This window comes from Hyaena hyaena, unplaced genomic scaffold (assembly GCF_003009895.1).
Source record: "Hyaena hyaena isolate Hyena2069 unplaced genomic scaffold, ASM300989v1 scaffold_619, whole genome shotgun sequence".
NCBI lineage: Eukaryota > Metazoa > Chordata > Mammalia > Carnivora > Hyaenidae > Hyaena > Hyaena hyaena.
This window is the reverse complement of record NW_024081252.1, coordinates 432,844-460,556: the sequence shown is the minus strand read 5'-3', so window position 1 is coordinate 460,556 and position 27,713 is coordinate 432,844. Positions and strand designations below refer to the sequence as shown.

Sequence of the window (27,713 nt, the reverse complement as noted above, 5' to 3'; positions counted from 1 at the left end):
CACATATGGCCCTAGGATGTAAGAAAGCAAAATTACCTATGACAGTCTTCAGGTTGTGCACATAGATGACCGCATTGTTGGACCCAGAAGCCATCAGATAGCTCAGCTCTGGCTGATTGCCATGCTCATGATGCCAGCTAATGGTATTCACAAGCTTGTGATGCTGCTGGATGGTACATATCAGTTTCAGGTTGGGAACTTGAAATATTTCTATTGATCTGGAATAACAAAGACATGAGACAAGAAAGATGGATGGTCAAATTACAATCTAATGCAAACAGATATCTCCCTCATTCTATCACTCAACTAAAGGTGAAATGGAATAGGATAACCCTATCTATCACTACAAAGGTCATTCTCTTATAGAGAGCCAAATACAAACGGTTGTTCTTTTAAACAAGTGTATTCAGCTATAAAACAATCCCAACAATCTCTGGGCAGTAGTTGTGTTTATCAGGCTCTTGTAATAAATAGTGCTATGGAAAAGCTAAAAGAATTAATGAGTTAATGGCTAAACTAGGACTATGTAACTAGGATCAACATTGGAAAGAGCTCATTGAGGTCTAAAAACCATCTCTTCCCAGGCTTACTTTAAAAACATGAAGGAAGATTTACGCATTTCAGTGCAGATCCACATTTTGTGAAGCATAAAAAGCTGAAACACTGAATGGGCAAACATTTCTTTGGACTGAAAATACCCAACTCATTTTGCATTCTCAAAAATACAGAGAGCTTCTAGATCATTCAAGGATATCAAGGACCGATCAGAATATCATACTCAACTAGGCTACCCCAACTGACATTATAAATGGCATTAGTCAGCTTTTGACCAAATGTATGTGCAAAGTTTTCTGAATTTGTTTTTTTTTTTTTTAATGAAAGAAACACATACCCATCTTCATTGCCAAGGGCCATGATTTTGCCATCTGCTTTCCAGCTGACCTCTGTGTGTACAGGCAATTTGTACTAGAAAGCAAAACAAACCAATCTTGACTAAAAGCACTGTCCTTCTCTCTGCATATCTTACAAATCAACGATGATAGCATGAAAAAAAAAAATCCCTAGTTTAAAATGTCCTAATTTTACAACTTGTACACAATCTATGTAATTAGCCAAAGAGTTACTAAGAGCAAATATTCTAACTGTAACTTCCTTAATTGGGAAAAAAAAAGACAGGCTAGTAAATACCCAATGTCTACAAGGTCGAACCTTGTAAAATAAACTTTATTAAAATGATTTTTATCCCACAACAGAGAATGTAATGTGTCCATTTTGATAACGTGGGGGGTCGTGTCTCCTTAGCAAAATAAATATATGTACATATATATGCTAAATACATATATGTACATACACACACATATACATGTATTTGTTTTCTTCCTATTTCTATTTTTTTCCCTATTTATTTATTATTTAATTTTTGTAACTCTGTTGCTCTTTCCTCAAGGCTGACTGGGTCCTCTTGTTTTCTTACCTGTCTCTTTAGACTACCTCATCTATGCCCACAGCTTCCTCAGCTACTGGTAGTTCATGTGAAGGAATTCGAAATTTCTTTTTTTTTTTTTTTAACATTTTATTTTTAAGTAATCTCTACACCCATTGTGGGGCTTGAAGCCACAACCCCAAAATCAAAAGCTGCATACTCCACTAACTGAGCCAGCCAGGCGACCGACCCTCCTTCCATATGTATATTTAACTGACACAAAACTAAAAGCTCATTAGGAACAGGAATTTTGTTTCTTTTATTCATTGCTGAATGTTAATGTTGAGATAACATTTAATGAGGGAATATAGTCAATAAAAATAATTCAATTTATGATTAAATGCTAGCCATTCAAAAATAATGAGCAACAATAAAAATACTCATTTGAAAGAGTAGGAGCTCTCAACATATTTCACTTCAAAAGACAGTTCTGACATACACTGATAAAATGGTAAGGCAAAGTGATTAGATGTGGATACCTGGGTCAAGGATAAAAGGGAATTATTTATTATTTTGTGTAAATCTGTAATTATTTCACTAAAAAAACAGAAAAATTATCTGCCTTGAGCAAATTACCTTACAGCCACACTTGGTCACCATGTTATAGTTATCTTTACCAAGGTCATACTCTGGATGAAGTAGCTGGCCTGAAAAGGATGCTTTATATCCAAGATTTGAAAGTTTATCATAAATCACCAGGGCAGCTGAGACAACACTTGTGTGTGTGTGTGTGTCTGTGTGTGTGGTTAAGTTCCTTGCTTTACTCAGGGATAAAGAGTTCTACATTATGTGTTATAAATCACAAATTCAATGAAGCCTTTAAGAACAGAAATCTGAGTATAATGGATATCTCTAATAACGGCATTTATTACATAAGATGGGAAACCAAGAAGATGTAGAGACTTTACACCATAAGAACTCACTTTGATTGAATTAGTGTCCCTGATTAGTTTGTTGATGTCATAGGCCTCTCCACCAAGCTTCCAGGGGTTATGCTGTAAGACAATCCCTTCCCCTCCACAGCTGTATAAAGTAAGGGAAGGTCTGTCTCCTTCTCCTCCTATATGAGATAAGAAAAGAAAGCTTATCATTTTTGCATTTCATCAGCTTAACTATTGGTTGCTATAGTAGAAGTGTAGCATACTGTGTGTTGTTTTAAATGAATTATATTAACACATTGGAGTAGTCACTGTTCTTTGCATATGAACACAGTTGTTGGGAGAAGTAAAAAGATACTAATTCTACAGTAGTATTTATAATGTAGCAGATCTGCTTTAAACATTCTTCTGTCATTCAAATAGTACAGGTGCCAAAGCTGGGGTCAAAAAACATGTTCTCAATGTTTATGAGAATTTTTGCCTTTTCTTTCAGAAATGAGGACTCTACTCTTTGGGTATTTAAATATATGGAGCTGCAGGACTTCTGCTGACTAACTAGCAGAAACCCAAAGCAAGGGTTTCTTTGGTATTATAGCATTTCTCTTGTTGATTTTTAAAAAGCAAACAGTGGTTCTTGTGGGTTTCTGTACAGGCAAGTTTTATTTTCACCACTGCTAGAACTATGCCTGGCACAAATCAAGAATCCAATAAACAGTTGTTGAATGAAGGAAGGAATGAACTACAACTATGGGGCTGCTTGAGTTCTCATGACTTACATTATCCTCTCCATGTAGCACAAGTACTATAGAAATGGACAGATGTTTCATTATATAGCTGGTTAAGAAAAGCTAACCAAAGGCATCTGTTGAATACACTGATTTTTTAAAATTTATTTATTTTGAAAGAGAGAGAGAGGGTGCACACACACGCATGAATAGAGGAGGGGCAGAGAGAGGAGAGAGAATCCCAAGTAGGCTCCGTACTATCGGTGAAGAGACCAGTGTGGGGCTCGATTCCATGAACTGTGATATCATGACCTGAGCTGAAACTAAGAGTCGGATACTGGACCAACTGAGCCATCCAGGCACCCAATGAGTACACTTATTATTTTTTTTTTTTTTTAATTTTTTTTTAATGTTTTTATTTTTCTAGGAGAGAGAGAGAGAGAGAGACAGCGTGAGCAGGGGAGGGTCAGAGAGAGAGGGAGTCACAGACTGAAACAGGCTCCAGGCTCTGAGCTGGCAGTCAGCACAGAGCCCGACGCGGGGCCCGAACCCACGAACCGCGAGATCATGACCTAAGCGAAAGTCGGACGCTTAACCGACTAAGCCACCCAGGCGCCCCTGAGTACACTTATTTTAAAAGACACTCTGAAAGACCTCTTTAGGAATAAGAAAGAGAGGGCTGAGCAGCCAGAAGAGGGAAAGGGTCAGAATACAGTAAAGACAAAAGGAGATCATTTCAGGAATTCTAAGTTTGCTGTGACTATAGGTGAAAACAGATGATCATTACTCCATTAATATAGTCAAATAACATTCTAATTCTGATAAAAAGTGATACCAAATTTTGGTGAAAAAATATTAGGCTGGGTACTAGGAGCCAACATGAGACATCTACATGCACAATGGAAAAATTCAGCTTGAAGAGACCAACTAATGCTTTAGTGTTTGGGGATGCCTATTATGGGCGAATAATTTCTAACACCACCTGCTATGACTGCCCTCATGGACCCTTGGGGACACAGCAGTCTGCATAAGCAGCCACTGCACTAGAATATTTATGACTTTCCAGCTTGAGTATCTTACAATTAAATTGAAAGAAAGAGAATACTCTCATGTTTGCTAGAGAATGGCTCAGATACTTACCGAGCGAAATGGGGGGCAGCGGTGGCCCCCAGGCTAAAGTGTACACAGTCTTCTTATGATATGTGCTAGAAATCTGTGGAGGTCTGGAGGGAAGGGGGATTACAAAGAAAGATTTAAACAGAAGGCATAGTGGAAAACAGATCCATCTTTTTCTAAAAGATCCCTTATTAGTTGCTGATACTAGAGAAAAACAATTTAACAGCATCCTTCTCCAAACAGTTGATTGTAGAGAACCCAGCACTTAAATATTATACCTGTAATGATACCTACTACCAAAATGATTAAGTCCCGAACACACTTTACCCAGAAAAAATATTATCCCCCCCCCCAATCCAGCCAGTTTGGAATAATTTTTCCCTGTCTCTCTGAGTTGCCCACTTCACTTAAATGTCACATATCCTAATATTACTATAGTTGTAAGCACTGTAAAGGCTACCACAACTAGAGAAAAATAGAACAAGGCAGAAAATGCAAACTAGTCAGCCCAGAACTTAGGTTACTGTGAAGCATATACAGTCATCATATAAACATAATCAACCTCAGTTTCAAATAAAAGACTAGGTGTCATTTTAGGCTTACCCTGTCATTAATGTCATATTCTTAAACTAAGACAAGATTTTAGAGTAGTTCAGTTTTAAAGTTTTTGTTAAGAAAACTTGCTCTTGTGGGTAAATTTGAAGGCTGTGGTGATTAATGACATGGGAGGTGTCAGTAAAGGGCAGTGTGGCTGTCACCTTTACTGTAAACTATGTTCTTTGTAGGATTTGAGAACTCTAGGAATCCAGAACCTATAACAAAACTAGCTGTTGGCTTATGTATTTCTGTTTCTGGCACATTTACTGTTATCATTCTATACAATAAATCCCAATTTCTTTGGGCTGAACGAAACAGAGTAAGTAGTTGTGGCTGAAAGCCTAACTGTATCTACAGCAGTACCCTTTCTTCACACCTTTACTAACGAGAAGATAGTAACTTAACTATTAAACTTAGTATTAATTACTCTAGTAGACACAGTTTTATTTTCTTACATGCCTCTTTGAAACAGTATAGTATTTTTGAAAATTGAAAGTGGAGTTAACCAACTGCAGAACCAAAGAACTCAGGTGACTAACTGCATGTAGGTTTACATGTATACTTACAAATTGCATCTAAAAAGGTTAACTCTGCAGTATAGTAAATAATTCTCGTTTCAAATTTTTTTTTTAATGTTTATTATTGAGGCAGAGAGAAACAGCACAAGTGGGGGAGGGACAGAAAGAGATGGAGACACAGAATTGGGAGCACGCTCCAGGCTCCGAGCTGTCAGCACAGAGCCCGATGTGGGACTCGAACCCACAAACTGTGAGATCATGATCTGAGCTGAAGTCAGAAGCCCAACCGACTGAGCCACCCAGGCGGCCCAGTAAATAATTCTTACTTAGAAGTGAATGATCAGGAACAGTAGGCAAACTTATCCTGTAAAAGGCCAGACAGTAAATATCTAAGGCTTTCTGAGCCATGAGGTCTCTGTCCTAAGTCCTCCACTCTGCTCCGGTAGTGAGAAAGCAGCCTCCGATAATGTGTAAACAAATGAGTATGGCTGGGTTCCAAGAGAGCTTTATTTATGGACACTGAAATCTGAATTTTATTTAATTTTCACGTGATGAGATATTCTTTTAATGTTTCCTCAATAATTTAAAAAGGTAGAACCATTCTTAAGTCATGAGCCATGGCTCCCCAATCCCTGGTCTAGAACAGTGCTGTTCAGGAAGCACTGGGCAATGTGCTCTTGAAATGTGGCTTGTGAGACCAAGGAACTGAGTTGCTCACTTTATTTAGTTTTATTTTAACTATAAATAGCCACATGTGGCTATCAAACTGAATGGTGCAGGTGTGGAATCTATCAAGTATCTAGGATGACTATGTTCAGTAGTTCATAATGTGAGCCTTATGTATGAACCACATATGCATCTGAAAGCTTTCTTGTAGCCACATTAAAAGAAGCAAAAGAAGTGAAATTCAATTTTAATAGTGTATTTTATTTAGCTCAATATACAGAAGTATTACCTTTTTTTAATTAAAAAATTCTTTATTAAAAAAATTTATTTATTTTTGAGAGGGAGAGACAGAGTGAAAGCCGGGGAGGGCAGAAAGAGAAGGAGACACGGAATCTGAAGCAGGCTCTAGGCTCTGAGCTGTCAGCAAAAAGCCTGACATGGGGTTCGAACTCACAAACTGTGAGATCATGACTTGAGTTGAAGTCTTGACACTTAACCAACTGAGCCACCCAGGTGCCCCTGGAAGTATTATCTTTCAAAATATAATCAAAATAAAATAATTTTAGAGATATTTTATATGGGGGGGGGACAATCTCTGAACTCTGGAATGTGTTTTACACTTAGAACATATCCCAGTAGTCACCTGTGGCCAAGGACTACCAGAATGGACAGTGAAGCTCTAGACATAACTCCTAGTTTACAGGACATATAGGAATACTCAAATGAGTTAGAAGTCACCATAAAGGCCAAAATGTAAAATATTCTACAGACTTACCCAGAATCTTCACACCGAAAAGGCAATGTTATGAAAGTGTGGATGGTATTCTAGAGTAAGAGACTAAGGAGACATAACAAAATGGGTGAACCCAAACTAAAAATGAATTAAAAAAAAAAAAAAAAAGGCTAGGAAAAGCATTGGTGGCTCAACTGAGGAAATCTGTCCATGGACTGGATATGAGATCATATTATAGAATTACTCTTAATTTCCAGTGTGCAAAAATAAGGCAAGTATGGCAAAATGTTAACTACTGGTGAATCTAGATGGAAGGCACAGAGATGTTCTTTGCACTAGGCCTTCAATGTTCATGGATGCCTGAAAACTTTTATTAAGAAAAGCTAAGGGGTGGGGTGCCTGGGTGGCTCAGTCGGTTGAGCATCCGACTTCAGCTCAGGTCATGATCTCACGGTTTGTGGGTTCAAGCCCAGTGTCAGCTCTGTGCTGATCGATAGCTCAGAGCCTGGAGCCTGTTTCAGATTCTGTGTCTCCCTCTCTCTCTGACCCTCCCCTGCTCACGTTCTCACTGTCTCTCTCTCTCAGAAATAAAAAGGTGAGGGGGAAAAAATAAACCAATGGTTTATTTTAGTGATAACCACAGGTCAGATAGGCCAAACCACCATCACCTGAAAACACTTTTAAAAAATCAAATTCCAAGTTGTAAGCCTCAGTCTCAGAGCCAGGATCTGAAAGATGTTTCCCAGGCCAATTCTGATGAAGGCCCAGGTTTGTGAATCAAATTTAACTCCATCATCAACATTATAGTCAATGGGCTAAACAAGAATCTTCTATTTCTTACTTGTTGGAGTAGGTGTCATACAATCCCACTTTTCCGTCGTCAGTTCCAAAAGCTAAACAGCCTTCCTTGGTTGGGTGCCAGCACAGCTACAAAACATGAGGAAAGCAGCATAGTTAAGGGAACCCTGAGGTTATTTTTTGAGCATTCAAAAGGAAAACTTTCATGCTCTTGGTGTCTCCTAATTTTAAAAGTAACACATTCTCATTATTTAAAAGAAACAAAGTATTAAAAACAATGTGAAAGTCACCAGTAATCTCACGGCTCAAAACACGGCACTGCCAATTTATATCTTTCCAGATATTTTTTATGACTAAAGTTAAATATATACAGTTGAAAAAAACAAAAATAGGTTCAAATATTTAAATGCTGTGCGTGAAACACTGCTGAGTGGGGATAAGATTCTAGAATAGTTTAGAAAATAGGATCCTATTAATAATAAAATTTGGAAGGATGTATCACAGATTGTCAACAGTGCTTTTCTGGATTATGAAGCAAAATTTTTAGCTTTCTACACTCCTATACCGTTTGGTTTTCTTTTTTCCCTTTTTATTGTTGTTATTTTTTTTTTTTTACTAAAGTATAGTTGACATACAATGTTGTATTAGTTTCAGGTGAACAACATAGTGAAATGACAATTCTGTATGGTCTTCTTTTTAACCACAAACATTTATTGCTTTTAGACTAAATAGCCATGACAGAGGTATCACTTTGGAGAAAAACAAAAAAATATATATATACATATTGTTGTGTAATCTGCATTCCATGTTTTGTAATTTTCATTTTTCATGAATCATCAACATCTTTTCATACCAAAGAGCCACATTATCATTTTTAATAATGTGATACTGTTTAATATGTTTATAACTTAATGTATTTTCTCTAAATGCACATGCAGTTTATTCCAAATTTCTTACTAAAAGAATTACTTATTTGAAAATAAGTTCAAGAGAGTTCAAAGAAATCATCCTTACCGCTGTAACCTTGGACTTGACACCCTGCCAAAAATTTTTCACATCATAGTTGTTCTTTATGGAGAGTGTATTCCACACGCGTATCATACCATCTCCAGCGCCTATGGCCAAACAGCCCGTGTCCACAGGAGAGAAAGCCAGGCTGTAGGCAAACCCACCGAGGGAGGGTAGGGACCAGCAGCATTCTAGAGTGGCCATGTCCCAACATTTCACCTAAAAAAATATCAAAGGTTAGGGTCTAAATATAAAAAAAAGATCAGAAAAACAGGAAAAAGAACATCTCAAATAGGATGGATTAAAAAAATGGGTAACATGAAGAATATATAATAATATATACCTATACAAGGAATGTATTATTATATTGTTGTTATGTTTATATAATATATACTGTAACATACATAATAATTAAATATAAAGAATATAATTTATTCTAGTAGGTAATGGAAAAAGTGTCTCTTAGAAGAAAAAAAAAGTAGTAAACTGTAGGCTCAAAGGATCTTAGAATATATTTATTCCCAGAGATGTCAAGTGAATTCAGGATCATACGATGATCAAAACCAGGCCCAGGCCTTTCCACTGTACTGTACTATACTGTACTACAGCATTGGTAATCTCATTTAGCAAATCCCAACTAAGAATGAAAATGACCTCAGGACAGTGGAAAAATGAGAAAGGCTATCTCAAAAAGCAAAATATCTTCTCCTTAGGGGAAGGAGGAATACTACATTTTTAATTTTCACTTGTTTAACAGAGAGCCTTGGGAGAAAAAGTCTATCAAATAAACTACAAAATAATAAAGTCACAGATTCTTAAATATAGTCAATTCTCTCTTGGAGAGATCATCAAAAGCAGACGGTTCTGCTACCTTAACTACAGACAAAAATATTTTAAAGCCAAAGCATGATGGTCTATACATCCTTCCCTGGACACATCTACAATTCTTTACCATATCTACTTTAACAAAAAGGCATCCTGGTGGCTCCTCACCTTTCCCCTAACTCTCTGGGTTCCCACAGTTAGTGCTGGTCAGTAACAGTAACTCTGATATTGGGCTAGGTGAGAGAACTGATGGATGGTTTTAAAAGCCCTCTAATCCATCCAAGTCCGAAATCGCAGCCTCTACAATGCTGAATGCAAGCTAAGCAGTGCTTACATCTCTATCCATCGATGTAGAAAGCAGCAGCTGTTTGTCATCCTCAGTTTGTAAAGGGCATAAATTAAACACGATTCTTGAATGATTCTGCCCTTCTGATGAAGCACTAAAGAGGGTATATTTCCGTCTCCAGGACTGATTGAGATCCCACAGCAACAGCTCACCCCTGTGATGAGAAACACGCACTAGTTCTCTTTCACAAGCAATCTGGAAACAAGAGATTAGGGGAGAGTGTGGGCCCTCAGTTGCCGAATAATTTCTATCAATTGTTCTTTTAAGGAGAAAAAAATTGCCTATCTGAAATATGCACAAAATAGCTCTAAAATAACACACATAAAAACAAAGAATCACTGCCTATGGGGAAGGGAACCTAATTCCTTGAAAAGACAGAGTTAGGAAGAGCACTTCACTATATTCCTGTATTATTTTGAACCACATGAATGTGCTACACTTCCCCTGGGACAGATTTTCCTAACAGTTTTAATAGTAAAATGCCACCATAATTTGCACAGCCTCAAAACTTAAAGACATACTCTCTCTTTTTTGGGACAGTGTGGGGGAGCAGGGCCATGACCAACATTTTAGGGGGGATTTTTATATGCTTCCCCTGTATCATTTCTTTTTAAAAATTTTTTTTTAAAAATGTTTATTTATTTCTGAGAGAGAGTCAGCGTGTGCAGGGGAGGGTCAGAGAGAAAGGGAGACACAGAATCTGAAGCAGGCTCCAGGCTATGAGCCTAGCTGTCAGCACAGAGCCTGACGTGGAGCTCGAACCCACAAACTGTGAGATCATGACCTGAGCCGAAGTCCGACGCTTAACCAACTGAGCCACCCAGGAGCCCGCTTTTTAAATGTTTTTATTTATTTTTGAGATAGATAGAGAGAGAGAGAGAGACAGAGCACGAGAAGGGGAGGGGCAGAGAGAGGAGACACAGAATCTGAAGCAGGCTCCAGGCTCTGAGCTGTCAGCACAGAGCTGACCTGAGGCTTGAACTCACAAACTGCGAGATCATTATCTGAGCTGAAGTTGGACACTTAACCAACTGAGCCACCCAGGCGTCCCTTTCCTGAATCATTTCATTTGAAACCAGGGCCCTTGTCTGCTAAATTCACTTATTATCTAGAATAAGCAACTAGAAGCTAGTATTTACTAAATTCTGTTGAATGAATGGCTATAATCATCCAAAGAAATAGGACATTCTATGCTCCCTCTTTTTACACATGACGTAATTGAAACTCGAAGAGTCACTTATGAACACATAGAAGGTGAGAGACTGATTCTGAAATGCAGTTTGGTCTGACTTTGGAGTCCATGCTCTTAACTACCAGGCTATACTTATTTGGTCTTTTCTCAGCACTATAAATAGACAACACAGGTATCTGTCCCATGATTTTTCCATTATAAATGGTCCATCATAATATAAGCCTTAGCCATTGACTTTTCCATCTTCTGTTTCTAGAAAGAGAAGCCTAGGGACTCCTCAAGAAGCTAGAGAGGAAAACAAAATATGTCAGAGAGAGCATGACCAAACTTACCCAAAACAGCTGGATACCAGTTGTGTTGGTTGATCCTTGGGCCAGTGGAGAGTCAACCAGAGGCGTTCTTTAATAGTTGGGTCTATACCCCCTCCTCTTCTCTTTAGAAAGGGCAATTTCAAAACCATCACCCCTGCCGATTAAAACAAAGTCAGTGGGTACTCAAGATAGTGAAAACACACATGTGAAGTCCCCAGCAGTTCACAATACAGTTTAAAAGTTTGTTAGCTTGGTTACTTAGAATTCAGACTTCGTTTTTTAATGGAAACGTTATTACACATAGTTTTAATACTTGTCTAACTAATTTAGGTAAAACAAACTTTTTATAGGCTGTCCTGGCAACCTGAGCACACATTAAGAATATTGTCTGTTTGGGAAAATGGGGTTTCAACTGGAATTGTGAACCCAGGTGACAACACAACTCCAGATTCTCCAAAGTTGGCAGGACAGAGAGTGGTAAAAAATCCAAAGGGGACAAATTTGTCAGTCAACATGTTGCAGCAGAGAAGTCCCTCCACCCCTGACATGCTACTCACCAGTGGTCCTTAATCCCTGTTATGAATCAGAACCACTCACTGAGAGAGCCTCTGAAACTATACATGCCAGGGCCCAACTCCTAGAGATTCTGATTCAGTAGATTTGAGGTGGGATCCAGGCACCCACATTTTCCAAAAACTCTCCAGGTGATTTTGCTGCATAACTAGAATTGAAGACCATTGTGCTAGACATCTGTAAGTTTAGAGGTTACCCTTCTGGAGGGATTCTGGGCCTAATGTTGTCCCCACGTGGGAGTATCAGCCATGGTATAGCCAAGAGCAGTCCAAAATTCTTTTGCTTTATATGCACTACTAAATGCACTTGGGTAAAGATGATAAGACTCCCATGGTTTCAAATAAAGTGGAGAAAGAAGACTGCTATAAAGAGAAAGGCTAGAGTTTTACTATAAAGGTAATATCCACTCTGCTTGGAATTCCTCTCAATTTATAAATTGAAGGTGAAAGTTCTGTTCAAAGAGAGAAGCTTGGGAAAGCTGAATGACTGAGGGTCCCTGTAATTTGGATGAAATGAGCTTTAACATTTAAACATGCACTTCTACATTGGGTATGTATTATTCTGCATTTGTGTATCAAAACCTTTAGATCTAGAGATCTTTCCCAATCCTGATTCAGGCCTTGCCAAGTTCCAACATTACTATCCTTATAACCATCATCATGCCTCCCATGACAAACAATGACCCTCCTATGAATGTATCAGAAACCCTCATCTCCAAAAACAAAGTCAGATGTTCAAAGCACAGAGAGTTCTAGCCCAGGCTAAACTGGAGAAGCAATCTTCTGGATATAAAAGTCAAGAACTGCCTTCTGGCTGATGACACACTCTTAGGATAACAAGACACAATAAGAAAGTCACTAGAGGTTATATCACAAAAGAAACATCAAACATGAGGGGCGCCTGGTGGCTCAGTCGGGTAAGCGTCCGACTCTGACTCATGATCCCGCAGTTCATGGGTTCAAGCCCCATATTGGCTCTATGCTGACAGCTCAAAGCCTGGAGCCTGTTTCAGATTCTGTGTCTCCCTCCCTCTCTGCCCCTCCCCAGCTCATGCTCTGCTTCTGTCTCAATAATATATTAAAACAAAAACAAAAACAAAACAAAAAAAAAACACACCAAGCATGACTCTTACCTCGGCCTCTAGAGCAGCTCCAGATTCGAATGGTCTGATCTTTGCTTCCAGTGGCTAAGTAGCAGGCTTTTGTTACTGGAGTTTGTGGTGTGACTTTACCATTGGGACTTTCAGGTTCTTCTAGGGTAGAGGTGGTAATTTTGTTTTTAATTTACGTGAAACATGAACTTGTCCAAAGAAAAACTAGTTTTCAAGGGTTCCTAAAACTTAGCTCTTACGTTTATAAATCTAATCTGTAAAAGCTGAAGTTTTAAATGTAATTCAAATGATATAGTTTTATCCACACTGTTCTTTAGGTCTTAAATCATCTCTACCTGAATTTTCCTCTTGACTTATGGATAAACAATCTTCGCCAGGAAGGGGACACCAGGCTATGGAGTGGATCTCATCATCGTGGCCTCGAAGCCTGTGAATAACTTCTCCTTTCTTACTGATGTCAATTATAACCACTATGCCGTCCTTGTAGCTAAAAAACAAGAGTTATGAATATTACTAGAAAAGGAAGACAGAAAAGTAAACATTCTGGCTTAAGAGTTATCACTGTGCATTTCTTTTTTTTTTTAATGTTTTATTTATTTCTAGGAGAGAGAGAGAGAGAGACAGCGTGAGCAGGGGAGGGTCAGAGAGAGAGGGAGACACAGAATCTGAAGCAGGCTCCAGGCTCTGAGCTGGCAGTCAGCACAGAGCCCGACGCGGGGCCCGAACCCACGAACCGCGAGATCATGACCTAAGCGGAAGTCGGACGCTTAACCGACTAAGCCACCCAGGCGCCCCATCACTGTGCATTTCTAAAAGGTAAGAGAATTTGGGGGAAGGGGGTAGGGAAGAAAGAAAAAAAGAATCTTGTTTTGTCCTTTTTTCCAAAGTATTCATTTTCTGTTTCCTGGCGGTCCTGACACGTCTGTCCTTCCGCCCCCTCCAATCAAGCTTTTGGCACTAAGCAATACTGTATACACGGCCTGGGAAGTATTTGAGGGGAACTTAAAGAAGAATAGTCATTTGTGGGGCCAAGCAATCCCTCTAATTACAGATGAATTTAACCTAACACACTTAAATCTACCCCCTGACCCCTTTTAAGTATGCGATCCTATTTTTCTACCTATGAGCTTAACAAAAGCAACAGTACTGTTAACTTCTAGATCTGCATATTTCAAGGTTATCATTTTTGAATTCAGAGGACACTGAGAAATTCTACACTTGATCTTAGCCAAAAGGCCAAAAAGTGATGAGGACACTGAGAAATTCTAATAGTTTTTTTTTAATGATGAAGTATTTCATACACCTAAAGAAGTACCCATCACCCAGCTTAAGAAAAAAATATACCCAAGTACCAATATAGTTGAAGTCTTTTGTACATCCCACCCCAATCAAACCTATCTCCCTCTCTTTCCCAGAGCTAAACTGCTATTGGTGAATTGTGTTCCATCACTCCTAGCCTTTCTTTGTATACATTCCTAAAGACGATAGAAAATGATTTTGTAGGTTTTAAAACTTCATATAAATGGCATGATGAGGTCTATTTTTTCGGTAGCTTGTTTTTTTTCACTCACTGTTAGTGAGTCATCCGTGTTGAAGCATGTAACTCTAGCTCTAGGTCAGTCATTTGTACTACTGGATAGCACTCCATTGTATGAATACAGCACAAGTTCATTCATTTTCCCTTTTGAAGGGCTTCCGTTTTTTGCTATTACAAACAAAAAAATGCCATTAATAGTCTTATGCACACTTAAGACAATTTCTGATTTGATGCCTAGTAATGAAACTGCGGACCTGCCAGGATGTAAGCTGTGTACACTTTGGCTTTACTAGAAAGTGCAAAACTGTTCTCCAAAGTGGGTGTACCTATTTATATTCCTACATACTAGACAATCCTATAGGGAATAACACATTCCAGCTCTACTTATTTTCCTCATTTTATTAAAAATATCTCCCACATTACAGCTTTATTTAAAAAATGAAAGCATAGACTGTATCAGTCTTTGCAGAAATGGACTTCAAAAACCTTCAAGTTATACAACCTAATAGTCCAGTAACCCAGCTGTCCTGCAATTTTTATCAGCCCTTCAGGGAACAATCACCATTTTGAAGATCCACCAGAAACAAATCATTCTGATTCAATCCTGTGTCTGTGCAGTTCCTTATATATGAATTGTTTCTTCTCATGAATTCTTGCTCGTCTTTCAAGATCGATCTGATTCAACCTTCTCTGATCCCTGCCTGCCACGTTTTTCTGCTCCCTCTCTAGTGCCTCCACTGCAACACTGCTCCTACTTCACGTACCAGGTCACCAATGCATGCGTGGACCCCTTCCATTTCACTTTTATGCACCCACACCTGTCTTCCTAGCCTTCCTTTGAGGCCACAGATTTCAGGATCCATCATTATAATCACACCTTCAAAAATACCCTTAGCTCCTTTGTCCCTTCTCTCCTAGAGGTATTTATTCCACAAAACCCCAAAACTTCTTGAATCCAACCAAAGTCTTTCTCAATCAGCTTGAATAGTTTACTTTCATGACTTTGATCCATAGCCTGGCACTCAGTGGGGACCAGTGGTCCTACAATCTCTCTCAGTAAGCTCATTTTCCTATTCTCTGAGAGGACTCTTTTCACAGCTTTCTGCATGCTTTCAGCCCCACTCTGAACTTGACTCCACCTTGACTTATGCCTCACAGAGAAAATCAGAAGCCGTGAATATGAAACACCCTCCTCTTCCAACCAGATCTACAAATTTACTGGCACCTTCTCACTTATCTTTTCTACTTGTGATCTGGATCCAATCCCTTCTTGACTTCTCAGCATCACTCCTGTGTTTACCACATTTATCCATGTATCCAGCCCTCCCTCTTCTGCCTCATTTCTATCCGCATAAAAACATGCCCTTATTATTTTCCATTTAATATTCCCTTAACTGCCACATACCTCCTCTGGTTTCATGTCTATGCACATTTGATCCACAAATGAAAGTCTCCACATGTACCTTTACTACTGTACCCTCAGTCTCTTGAATCCACTCCAGCCAGATTTTCTCCTCCAGCCCTCTAGTGCTTATATCATGTATTCAAACTAGAGTCAAAGGATATCTTTGGGACAGAGGTAAAGGGAGTGGTGAGGAAAAGGGGGTACCCACTCAAGGCAGTTCATGTGAAACAACCTTGGTGACTGAGGTGGAGGCAGAGCCCAATGCCAGACCACTCTCCCACTCCAGAGGGAGGGCTGAGAACCAGGACAGAACTGAGTCCTCTGACACTCTGGGAGTAAATGTTATCTCCAAGGGTAAGTACTGAGAGAGAAAAGGGGGGGGGGAGGGTATTTTCTACATTTGGAGGCTGACTGAAGAAATGAGATATGACGAATGAGCAAAGCACACTATCGTAGAAACTAAGGAAATAAAAATAGAGAGAGTGAGAGAGATAGTGAGGACCTGGAGGTCATAGTTATTGAATAAATGCTACCAAAGGCCCAGGGATTTAATACCTATAAATAGTTTCCTCTGAGGAATAAAGGGACAGGAAAAGATAAAGCAAATGCAAAATATGCTCATTAACAAAAATAAATTACCAGTAGAGAGGGTATAGTACTTACCCAATGGCTACTAAATCTTCATGATGAGGTGAGCAAGTAAGACAGAAAATTGTCCTGGGTTCTATAAAGAGGTGCTGGCTGTCATTTCTGTTAAGCCAGTAACAGAACACTACTCCTTTTTCATCTCCAGAGACTATTAAATCCTTTACTTGAGGAGACCAGTGCAATGCTGATATTGTATGCTTTAAAACAAAACAAACATACATTTGCTTCTCATGTGTCAATGCTGAATTTTTACCTCATTTTAAACCTGTACAATACCAGGCATGTCGAGAGGTACTTAGTAAGTACTGTTAGTGCCACGGGTATGCCCAAGAGTACATTAACCAAATGGTAGAAGAATTTAAGCTCCTAAGGATCAAAGAACCATTAAAAACATTTACTTTAAAACAATGCAAAGTTGTTACTAAAATTAAGTGAGTCTTCTCATTTTCTACACTCTCTGAAAAGGCAGGTTTATCAGGTAATGATCTGGTTTAGAAACAAGTTTTATTCACTCATTTACAGTTTATATTAGGAATCTTTTTCATGTAAAGAACGAGACAGTAGATATTTTTTTGACTTTGTGGGCCATACCGTCTCTAGTGTAGCTACTCAGCTCTGCTTATCGTATGCAAGCAGCCAATACTCAAAAGTTCACTTACAGACAGCTAGCATACTTGAAACAAAAGCCTCAGCACAGATATCTGATGACGGTCTAAGAAACCAGTAAGCCATGGTACCTGATGGAGCGCATGTTCTGTCACGACTGCTTTAGTCTCTACATCCCAGATTTTCACAGTCCCATCATCAGAGCTCGTGGCGCAGAGGTTGTATTGACCCGGGTGATGCGAAAACGTGAAGCCAGAGACCCTTTCGGTGTGTCCCACCAATTCCCCTATGACTTCAAGCAAAAGCAGATTCCAGGTTAGAGTGCTACCTTAGATTCCTGGCAGAATCACTCTGTTGTTAGATGGGTGGGGTGAGACCTCACTTATCCCGTGGTGTAACAAAAATATCCAGGCACTCACAATCGGAAATCCCAAGTGCTGGTTCTGGCTCTGCCACAAGACTTCAGCCCAGTCATTTTATCTCCTTGAGCCTCACTGTTTTCAACCGTAAAATGCTGTTGATATCCCTTGAAGTTCACAGGCTGAGGAGTGGCTCAAATGAAGAATGTAAAAGTGATTCTTATATAGATCTGGCCAGAGGTCCTTTGGGAAAGAGTAAATACCTGGCTTGCCATATCCCAAGGCATGATCAAAATCTAGTTTGGAGCGTGAAAGTATCTGGCTCAACACATTCATCTTACAGCAACGAGTATTCTGTATTTCCAGGATCTTGCGTAGGGCCTGGCGCTGTAAGCAGGCCCCTAAACCCAGGAAGGCTCCCAGGGGGCCGGCGCGCTGCGTAGGGGAGGGAGGCCACAGATGTTGTAAATGCCGGCGAGATAGGGGTAACTTCGGGGAGTGAGCGGTCCTAAGTGAGAGCGCCAGGAGGCGGGACCGCTCAGCCACAGCGTGGTGTAGCTCAATCTTGGAGACGCGGACGCAAAACTAAGCTTAGTGACTGTGAGGAGATCTTTCTGCCTACCTGGGCCCCAAGTTTCCCCATCTGGAGAGAAGGGTGGCTAGAAAAGCTCACTTGGCGCCTATGGCGAACCCAAGAAGGGCAGGAAAGAGGGGGCCCAGAGAGGGGGAGTTACCTCGAAATGGGGGCGTCCCAGGGTTCGCGCCGGCGCCCGGGCCCACGCGGACAAGGAAAACGGAGGTCCGCGCCGCGAAGCCGAAGAGGCCCCCTGGCACGGCATCGCTGCATCGGGCGCAGTACCAGTTAGGAGAGGGTGGCAGCGTGCGCGGCTCCTGCCCCATGATCAAGGCCATCAGGGAAAGACGAAGGAGCCACAGGAGCAGACCTTTCGCAGCCCCACGCCGTAGCCGGGAAGGGGGCGGGGCTGGCTCGGAGCCCCGCCTCGCCGGGCCCGCCGCTACGGCGCCCGCCGAGGCCCAGGCAGCACCGCGCGCTGTGCTCCCGCGGCCCCGGGGCTGGGAAGAACCCGCGCCTGGCGCTCTGCCCCGGAGCCCCGCCCGGAGCCGGAAGGTCTGGTGCTGCCACAGTCCAGCCTGGGGGTTAGGCCTTCTCACCTCCTACAGCTAGGTACCTAACTAAAGGGTTAGACGAATGGAGTCCCCTCCCCGCACAGCCGCTTTACTTTTTGGACCTGTCCAACGGCTATCCCGTCAAGTATTTTTGGACGCTATTGTGCCAGGGCACTTTGCTAACTCTGGAGATTCTTTAAAGGTACCTACAACAAGCCAGGAAACCAAAGGATAAAAAGTTCGAATCAGAAATCTGAAAGGAAAGGAAGAGGTTCTGCGACTGGGTGGAAATTGTGGCTCTAGAGTCTTGGTATTCAACGAGTAGAATAGAGTGGCCTTGTTGAGTGCCGACTCTGTGATGGGGACTGCTGTGGAGGAAAAGAATGGAAATTACAGATTCTATGTGGCACTCCTGCATCTGTAGCGAACGAAACCTGAAATATCAATTCTAATACAGAGAGGTGAAATATATATTTGGATGTGGGTAGGGGCAATAACTTTGGAGGCAACCAGCGCTACAGTGGATTAATGATTTTGCCAGTTGTTATCTGAATTTATCCTCATCTCATTGAAGACGGAAGATGATCATCCCTGCTTTTTTCCTGTAAGGAATACATGGGATTTAGTGAAATGCCTGCCGGGCATATATGGTAGCAAGTTCCCGATGTATATTAATTTATCTCTTGGAGGTCAACCTGGAGATTAACAGGGATTAGGACATCATACTTTGTATTTGAGCTGTTTTTTTTTTTCTTTAAAAGAGCTTTCCACACGATCTCGTGATTTTTACAACAAGGCTCTGCCGTACGGATTGTTATTTCTAAATCTCGGACATGAAAATGAGGCCTAAGCACGTTAGGTGGCTTGTTCACAGTCTGTTTTTTTCTAATCCTTTCAGGCCGTTTGTGAGGTGAAGTTTCTCAATTTCTCTGGATCCTGATGAGTTTCCGGAAACTCACTAGTTTTCGGCCTTTATTAAAGTCATTCATTCCCAGGCAAGGCTGGCCGGATCTCACCCGAAGTGCCGGCGGCGCGTTCGCGGTCTCCATGACAACATCCCGGGTGTAAATACCTCCGAGTCTCCCGCAGGCTACGGCAACCTGAGGCTTGCGCACGCGCCTAGGCCAGACAGGGCATGAACTCGGAGGCTTCCGTAGAGGGAGGGAGAAAGATGGCGGCGGCAATACCCGAACGTCTGGGTAGGGATTATTTTAGTGGTTTAAGGGGCGGCAGAGGGAGTAGAGGTGGGAGTCTCAATTGATGGCTTGTTTTAATATTTCAGGTGCATTATGGATGCAGAATCTGAGGGGGAAGCTGGCGTTAGGGTAAGTCTTTCGCCTCGGAGCTGCAGAGGGCTCAAGGCCTCCTTACCATTTAGTCGATTACTGAGCCGCCGTATGCCTTTAGGCTCTGGGGCTGTCGAGGCAAGACAGCAGGTCTCTGCTGGGTCACTCCATCTTTCCGTCGCCGTGTTGCATGGCCCTGAGGGACTCAGGATAACCTATCACTCAAGGGACACTTTGAATCCCTTTTCCAAACAATCTCTGAATATGGTTAGACTCTCCCAAACCGTGTTGGGAGCCTCCAACTTTTCTAGTGCCCTCTGTAGTTACTTGATTACGGGAGCAGGGACAGCTGCGCCTTACAACGCACCTGGGATTGTGTTAAACGCTCTTATGCATTATCTAATTCTCATCTAACGTAGTGTAGGTATTGCTCTACCATTTTTCAGACAAGAAAATTGAAGTTCCCCAAAGTAAAACAAGGCTCCCCTAGTCATAGGAAGTTTTAAAGCTTTATACTGTATTCTCCAGAGTTTTCTTAGACCTCAGGACAGAAGCGTTTTTAAGGTTAGAGAATGCAGTTAAGTCAGCACTGGCAAGGAGCCTTTGTCCCCTTCTCGTTGTCCCTCTTCTGCAGTGCAGCTATTGACATTTGGAGATTGATAATCTGATTGTAAATTGTCTGATCGGTGCAATTGTTGGAGTTTATTTTGGTTTAGTTCATAGGCTTTGAAACATAAGCTGGTTGTGAATCCACTTTTTTTTTTTTAGGTCTGCATTTTCTGTACAGAGAGTAGTTTTTTTTTTTTTTTACGTTTCTTCATTTTTGAGAGACAGAGCGCAAGTGGGGGAGGGGCAGAGAGAGAGGGAGACACAGAATCTGAGGCAGGCTCTGGGCTAGGAGCTGTCAGAACAGAGCCTGACCTAGGGCTCCAACTCACTAACTGAGATCAGGACCTGAGCGGAAGTCGGCCACTTAACCCACGGAGCCACCCAGGTGCCCCAATGAATCCACTTTTTTAGCTGTATGATTTTGGAAAAATTACTTATCCTTTTTAAGTTTTAATACTTATATATGTGATGAGAGTAGTATTAGCACGTATGTCATAGAATTTTTACGAGAATTCATAACGCATATGTTTAGTATCGTGCATGACATATAATAATCCCACCTTCGATTCTATCTGCCATTACTGTTTTCTTCATTATGAATTATTAATGTGCTCCCATTGTATTTAGCTCTGTTCTCTGTTCTTGGGTCAATGGGCTAATGAAGAAAATAGGTGGCACTGCCCTTTAGGATTTAGGATTTGTTTATGCTTTACTTTTTCAGATTATCTTTTATCATTCCACCCCAACTATTCTGATTTACTTACTTTTTCTGAATATGCTGTCCTTTTATTTGCTGCTTGACTTTTTCATGCTGTGCCTTCACTTCCTGTCTATAAGATAAGTGCTAATTATTTAAGTCCTGTTCAAATGTTTCTTCCTTAGGAGATTTCTCAGATCTCACTAAAAAGTAAAGAGATTAACCTCTCCTTCCTTTTAGTATGTGTCTTAAATAGTGGCTTCATGTTAGTGTGTCTGTGTCCTTTACTAGCTGTGTACCTGGGAGAGGTAGGCACAATTCTTGCTTCTCTTTGTAGCGCCAGGTTATGGTCTCCACTAAGTGAATATTTTGTTAATGTTTGTCAATTTAAGTTGTCCTGCACTGACTTATTGTGGGAAGCTCTGAGCAAGCAACTTAAGCATGTTGGCCTCAGTCTTTTATCTAGGTAATACAAAAGGGTTCGATTTTGCCAGATAATCCTTGAGGCTCTTTCTAGTTGTGAAGTTATATACTTTTATGAATCCCTATTCTGGACTTTCTAATGGACAAATGGTTATATAAAAACAAAATAGAACAGGTGCAATTAATGCTCATGATAACTGTGTAAAATCTTTTAAGAGATTTTCTAATTCAGTGATGAAACTTAATTACATATAGATGACAATCAGATAATGGAAATGAACTAGAAGATACAGTTTGCGTAAAATGAAAGAAAGTGGTAGGGACTGTGGCAATTAGTAGAGTGCATTCCTCATCAGAAGGCATTGAAATGGGTTAACAAAAAGTGCTAACAAAATAAAACTTTTCTTCAGGCTGTATATGGTAGCAGAATGACAGCTTCCAGCTTTTGAATTCCAAGTCTGCCCATTTTACTGATGGATGCATCTGAGAATTTTAATGACTTACTGAAGGCTATATAGTTAATACAAGTCAAAGCTAGGATCTAAACAAAACATTCTCTGGGTGATGAATCAGGCCTGTAGATGTGTTTTGTTTGGACTACACAGGGTTTAAAAACTTTTAAAATTTAAATTAAAAAAACTGGCAGCTTCTTATAAAAATCTAGGTTTCTAGATTATCTTATGCATTGCAAAATATGGCAACAATTTTCTAGAGCTTAAAAAGTATACCACTCTTTAGATAGGGGCTACACTCTTCAGTTTTCCTCATTAAACATTTTTTTGTATTATGTTTATTTACTTTGAGAAAGAGAGAGAGAGAGAGTGTGTGTGTGTGTGTGTGTGTGTGTGTGTGTGTGTGAGTGAGTGAGTGAGAGAGAGAGTGAGTGAGGAAGGGGCAGAGAGAGAAAGGGAGACAGAATCCGAAGCAGGCTCCAGGCTCTGAGCTATCAGCGCAGAGCCTGACACGGAGTTCGAACCCTCAAGCCATGAGGTCATGACTGAGATGAACTGACCTGAGAACTGACTGGGCCACTCAGGTGCCCCCAGTTTTCCTCATTTTTTAGCCATGTATAAAATCCTTCACTCATTCCAAGCCCTCTTATTTATGTTACCTAGCTGCTCCTTGTATCAGAGCGTGGTTACAGGTTTGGATAGGTAAGTCCTCAGCAAGAAGATAACATTTGAGTAAAGATGTGAAGGAAATGAGGGGCGCCTGGGTGGCTCAGTTAAGTGTCCGACTTTGGCTCAGGTCATGATCTCACGATTCGTGGGCTTGAGCCCCGCGTCGGGCTCTGTGCTGACAGCTAGCTCAGAGCCTGGAGCCTGTTTCGGATTCTGTGTCTCCCTCTCTCTCTGAGCCTCCACTGTTCACACTTTCTCTCTTTCTCTCAGAAATAAATAAAACATTAAAAAAAAAAAAGATCTAAAGGAAATGAGGGATCAAGCATCAGAGGGGCAGGTTTTTGGGGAGAATATCAGAAGTTCAGTTTAGGGCTTATTAAATTTGAGATGTCCAGTAAGCTTTCAAGAGTAGATGAAAGTGGGCAATTGAATATTTGGAATTTGGAATATTTGGAGTTTGGAATTCAGGGAAAGGATGTCTATTCAGGAGTCATCAGTACATGAAGAGTATTTAAAGCCCTGAGACTGGTTGACTTCACTATAGAGTGAGGTAGAAATTACAAGAGTACAAGGATTGATTCCTGAGGCAGCCAGCATTTACAGATCTCTCTCAAAAGTAAATAAATAAACTGGGGCGCTTGGGTGGCTCAGTCAGTTGGGCAGCTGATTTCGGCGCAGGTCATGATTTCATGGTTTGTTAGTTTGAGCCCTGTGTTGGGCTCTGTGCTGGCATTGCAGAGCCTTCTTGGGATTCTCTCTTTCTCTCTTTTTGACCCTCTTCCACTGGCACACATGCTATCTCAAAATAAAATAAAATCAATACTAGCCATCAGTGTTTATTATGTGCTAGACGCTGTAGGGTGCAGTATATTAATTATTTATCGGCCATCAACAGAACAAAGTGGGTATTATTCTCATTCTAAAAGTAGTAACATCAATTTTATTGAGCTCTTTTAAGTGTCAGGTTAAGTATTTTACTTAAAATATCTTATTTGAGCTCCTTAAGAAGACTACGAAGTAATTACCATTATTACTACATATACTGATGAGAAAACTGAGCTCTAGAAAGTTATGTGACTTTCCTAAGTCCATTTACCTTGTACTAGAGTTGGGATTTAGACTCAGGATTACTTGACTCCACAGTCTCTGCCTTCATCACTTGGCTTATGGTTTTGTTTTTTTCTTGTTTTTCCTTTGGAAATTCTGCCCTGTAGCATCATGTATCCTAATTTTGTGCTTTTCACTTAAAATAGTAGAGCCTATATGTGGATGGCAAAGGTTTTGTCAAGTATTTAGATAGTACTGATCTTTTTTTTTTAAGTTTATTTATTTTTAATATACAGAGATAGAGCATGAGTGGGGAATGGGCAGAGAGAGAAGGAGACACAGAATCCGAAGCAGGCTCCAGGCCCTGAGCTGTCAGCACAGAGCCTGACGCAGAGCTTGAACTCATGAACTGTGAGATCATGACCTGAGCCAAAGTCAAACACTCAACTGACTGAGCCTCTCAGGTGCCCCCAGATAGTACTAATCTTAATATCAGGATGTAAAATGGTGAATTTAAGGTAGAATAGGAAAAATGACCCAGTAGGAAAATAGATTTTTAAAATTCTTTAGTCTGAATGATTTAAAAAAACTAACAGGCTTTGCTAAATATATCATCCAATTGCATAAATTGTGTGAAAATCTGCCAATTTACAATAACTTTGTTTTTTTTTAAATTTTTTAATGTTTTATTTATTTCTGAGAGAGAGAGAGAGAGACAGTGTGAGCAGGGGAGGGTCAGAGAAAGAGGGAGACACAGAATCTGAAACAGGCTCCAGGCTCTGAGCTAGCTGTCAGCACAGAGCCCAACGAGGGGCTTGAACCCATGAACTGTGAGATCATGACCTGAGCCAAAGTTGGACGCTTAACTGACTGAGCCACCCAGGCGCCCCTACAATAACTTTGAATATTTTAGTCTGGATTAAATATTTACTCAGTATTCATGTGCCAGATATTGTCCTTAGTGCTAGAATACAGAAGATGTTACACCTACCCTCAGAAGGCTCAAATCTATACACTTAATACAGGAACTCATTCTTCTATAGCCAACTTACAGTACCATAGTCCTAATTCACTGTTGTATGGTTGACAAGAACAGAGTACTAACAGTGGGGAGGGGGCACCTGGGTGGCCAAGAGTCTGACCTTGATTTCAGCTCAGATCATGGTCTCACAGTTCATGGGTTCAAGCCCCATGTTGAGTACTGTGCTGACAGCCTGCTTGGGATTCTCTCTCTCTGTCTCTCTCTCTCCCCCTCCGTCTCTTGAAAATAAATAGAAACAAAAGACAGTGGGGAGAATGGTTGGGAGAAGGGATCAAGTGATACCTTGCGATGAGGTGACATTTGAGCAGGAGCTTCAAACAGGACAAGCATTTCATTCAGCAGATAATGATTGAGGAGAAAACAATATAATCAGAAGAATAAAGATACAAAAAGTATGTTGTTTGTTTAGGGAAAAATGAACATCTGTATGGCCAGGCCAAAAGGTGAATGAGCCAAGATGGCAAGGTTGGGGTTAGATTATGAAAGGCCTTCCTTGTTTTGTTAGGAGTTTAGACTCTGTATTCTGCACAGTATGGAAACACCAAGTTTCTGTGTTATTTGGATATCCCCAGACATACAGAAGTAGATAATCTGATGAACCCTCTTAAACCCATCACCCAACTTTGACAATTTACTCATGGCCATTCTTGTTTTATCTATGTTCCCTGCTCTCTCCCATCATATTTTGAAACAAATCCCAGACACTATATTATTTAGTCCATAAAAATTTCACTATATATCTCATTAGAAAGTATCAATATCCAGTTAATATTCAACTTTCCAATGGTTAAGTAACTGTTGTACTTCAAAAAAAATTTTTTTAATGTTTTTTACTTATTTCTGAGAGAGAGAGACAGCGTGAGCAGGAGAGTGTCAGAGAGACAGGGAGATACAGAATCTGAAGCAGGCTCCAGGCTCTGAGCTATCAGCATAGAGCCGATGTGGGGTTCGAACCCACGAACCGTGAGATCATGACCTGAGCTGAAGTCGGACGCTTAACCAACTGAGCCACCCAGGCACCCCACTGTTGTACTTTTAAAATTGTAATAATCTAACATTGAAATTAATTGATATTTCTCATAAGTCTCTTAATTAGTAGGTTCTTTATTCAGCTCTTTCTTTTTCCCCTTGTAATTTATTTGTCAAGGAAAACAAGCTCTCTTGTAGAGATTGTACAGCTTGGATCTTGCTGAGCACATTCCTTGTATTGTTGAACATGTTTGCCTCTCTCTGTATTTCTTGTATTGAATCTAGAAGCTCAATTAGTTCAGGTTTTTTGCAGAAAGACTGCTTTATGGATGGTGGGTAGTGTGTTCTTTAATTAGGAGGCACATAATGCCCCCTTTGTTAAGTTCTTGGGGATTGCAAAATGATGCAGTTTGTCTTGCCTGCTCAGCAAAGTTGAGGAATTCTACAGGTCAGGTCAGGGATCCATTGTGTCGTTATCATCTTCTTTTTTTTAATGTTATTTTTGAGAGAAGTGTGAATGCATGAGCATAAGTGGGGGAGGGCAGAGAGAGGGAGACAGAGGATCTGAAGCTGACTTTGCTGACCACAGAGAGCCTGATGTGGAGCTTGAACTCCCAAACCACAAGATCATGACCTAAGCCCAAGTGAGACGCTTAATTGACTGTGCCACCCAGGCACCTCGTGTCTTCTTTAAGTCTGTTTTAGGCCTGAGTTGGTTATATTAGAGAGTCAATATATTTTAGCCAGTCAGGGCAAGAGATCTTGGGTTAATATCTGTTTACTATTTGACTTATGCTAGTTACTAACTTTTTACTTTTTTTTTTAATTTTAGAGAGAGAGAGAAATTAAAATTTTATTTTAAATTTAGAGAGGGAGAGGAGCAGGGCTCTCAGTGTGGAGCGTGACTTGGGATTTGATCCCATGACCCTGGGATCACGTCCTGAGCTGAAATCAAGAGTTGGATGCTTAACTGACTAAGCCACCCAGGTGCCCCATAACTTGCTACTTTTAGCTTTTAGTAAACTAGCTCTTTGTGGTATTTTATGTAAAATTGTTCTCTGTTAATGAATACACTTAGACTGTTTCCACTTGTGATACCTAAATAGTTTCTATCAAAATGGAGCTAATGTGGTTCAGAAGATACATAAGCTTCAGAAAAGATTCTATGTGTCTCTTGTTTTGCAGACTTCTTTCATCTCACAATGTTTTACCCCAGTCACATATCCATACAACTGCATCTCTGGACATATCTCGAAAATGGGAAAAGAAGAATAAAATTGTTTATCCTCCACAATTACCTGGTGAACCTCGGCGACCAGCAGTAAGTTTGTGGGTAGAAATAATCTCTAATTTTGATGAAGAGCTCTTACTCTTATGTGGCTAGCAATAACTTATTGTTCCATGAGAAGAAAGGGAAAAAGTATATAGCAGTTTGCATGATCATTTGATTGACACAGAAAGTGTTTTAGATATATTCTTTGGTAGTTTTTTTTTTTTTTTTTTAATGTTTTATTTATTTCTGAGAGAGAGAGACAGCATGAGCAGGGGAGGGTCAGAGATAGAGGGAGACACAGAATCTGAAACAGGCTCCAGGCTCTGAGCTGGCAGTCAGCACAGAGCCCGACGCGGGGCTCGAACCCACGAACCGCGAGATCATGACCTAAGCGAAAGTCGGACACTTAACCGACTGAGCCACCCAGGCGCCCCGGGAACATTTGAATTCTTAAGAAAGTAAACTGTGGGGCGCCTGGGTGGCTCAGTCGGTTAAGTGTCCGACTTTCGCTTAGGTCATGATCTCGCGGTTCGTGGGTTCGAGCCCCGCGTCGGGCTCTGTGCTGACAGCTCAGAGCCTGGAGCCTGTTTCAGAGTCTGTGTCTCCCTCTCTCTCTGACCCTCCCCTGCTCGCTCTGTCTCTCTCTCTCTCCTAGAAATAAATAAAAAAAAAGAAAAAAAAGA

General features: G+C 40.6%; 2 protein-coding genes across 5 annotated transcripts in view; one reads left to right on the top strand and one right to left on the bottom strand.

Annotated features, from left to right (window-relative positions):
• Positions 1-18,386, bottom strand: part of GEMIN5 (gem nuclear organelle associated protein 5) — a 42,949-nt gene extending 24,563 nt beyond the window's left edge. For both annotated transcript variants that reach the window (XM_039257474.1, XM_039257475.1), the window contains exons 1-13: positions 18,170-18,386; positions 17,208-17,368; positions 16,486-16,667; positions 13,216-13,367; positions 12,902-13,021; positions 11,218-11,350; positions 9,682-9,847; positions 8,529-8,741; positions 7,558-7,643; positions 4,227-4,309; positions 2,407-2,543; positions 893-966; positions 37-218 (exon numbers count right to left, since the gene is read on the bottom strand). In XM_039257474.1, coding sequence (XP_039113405.1) covers positions 37-218; positions 893-966; positions 2,407-2,543; positions 4,227-4,309; positions 7,558-7,643; positions 8,529-8,741; positions 9,682-9,847; positions 11,218-11,350; positions 12,902-13,021; positions 13,216-13,367; positions 16,486-16,667; positions 17,208-17,368; positions 18,170-18,347 — 1,867 coding nt within the window. In that variant the 5' untranslated portion in view covers positions 18,348-18,386. The remainder of the gene's footprint in view (positions 1-36; positions 219-892; positions 967-2,406; positions 2,544-4,226; positions 4,310-7,557; positions 7,644-8,528; positions 8,742-9,681; positions 9,848-11,217; positions 11,351-12,901; positions 13,022-13,215; positions 13,368-16,485; positions 16,668-17,207; positions 17,369-18,169) is intronic.
• A 111-nt stretch (positions 18,387-18,497) lies between these two features.
• The window catches only part of MRPL22 (mitochondrial ribosomal protein L22), a 30,683-nt gene continuing 21,467 nt past the window's right edge, over positions 18,498-27,713 (top strand). Inside the window, exons 1-3 of one of the 3 annotated variants that reach the window (XM_039257457.1) lie at positions 18,498-18,564; positions 19,846-19,888; positions 26,943-27,078. In XM_039257457.1, the coding sequence (XP_039113388.1) occupies positions 19,857-19,888; positions 26,943-27,078 (168 nt within the window). In that variant the 5' untranslated portion in view covers positions 18,498-18,564; positions 19,846-19,856. Of the gene's footprint in view, positions 18,622-19,579; positions 19,763-19,845; positions 19,889-26,942; positions 27,079-27,713 lie in introns of those variants that run through there. The other 2 variants (XM_039257456.1, XM_039257455.1) reach the window with 2 other exon arrangements.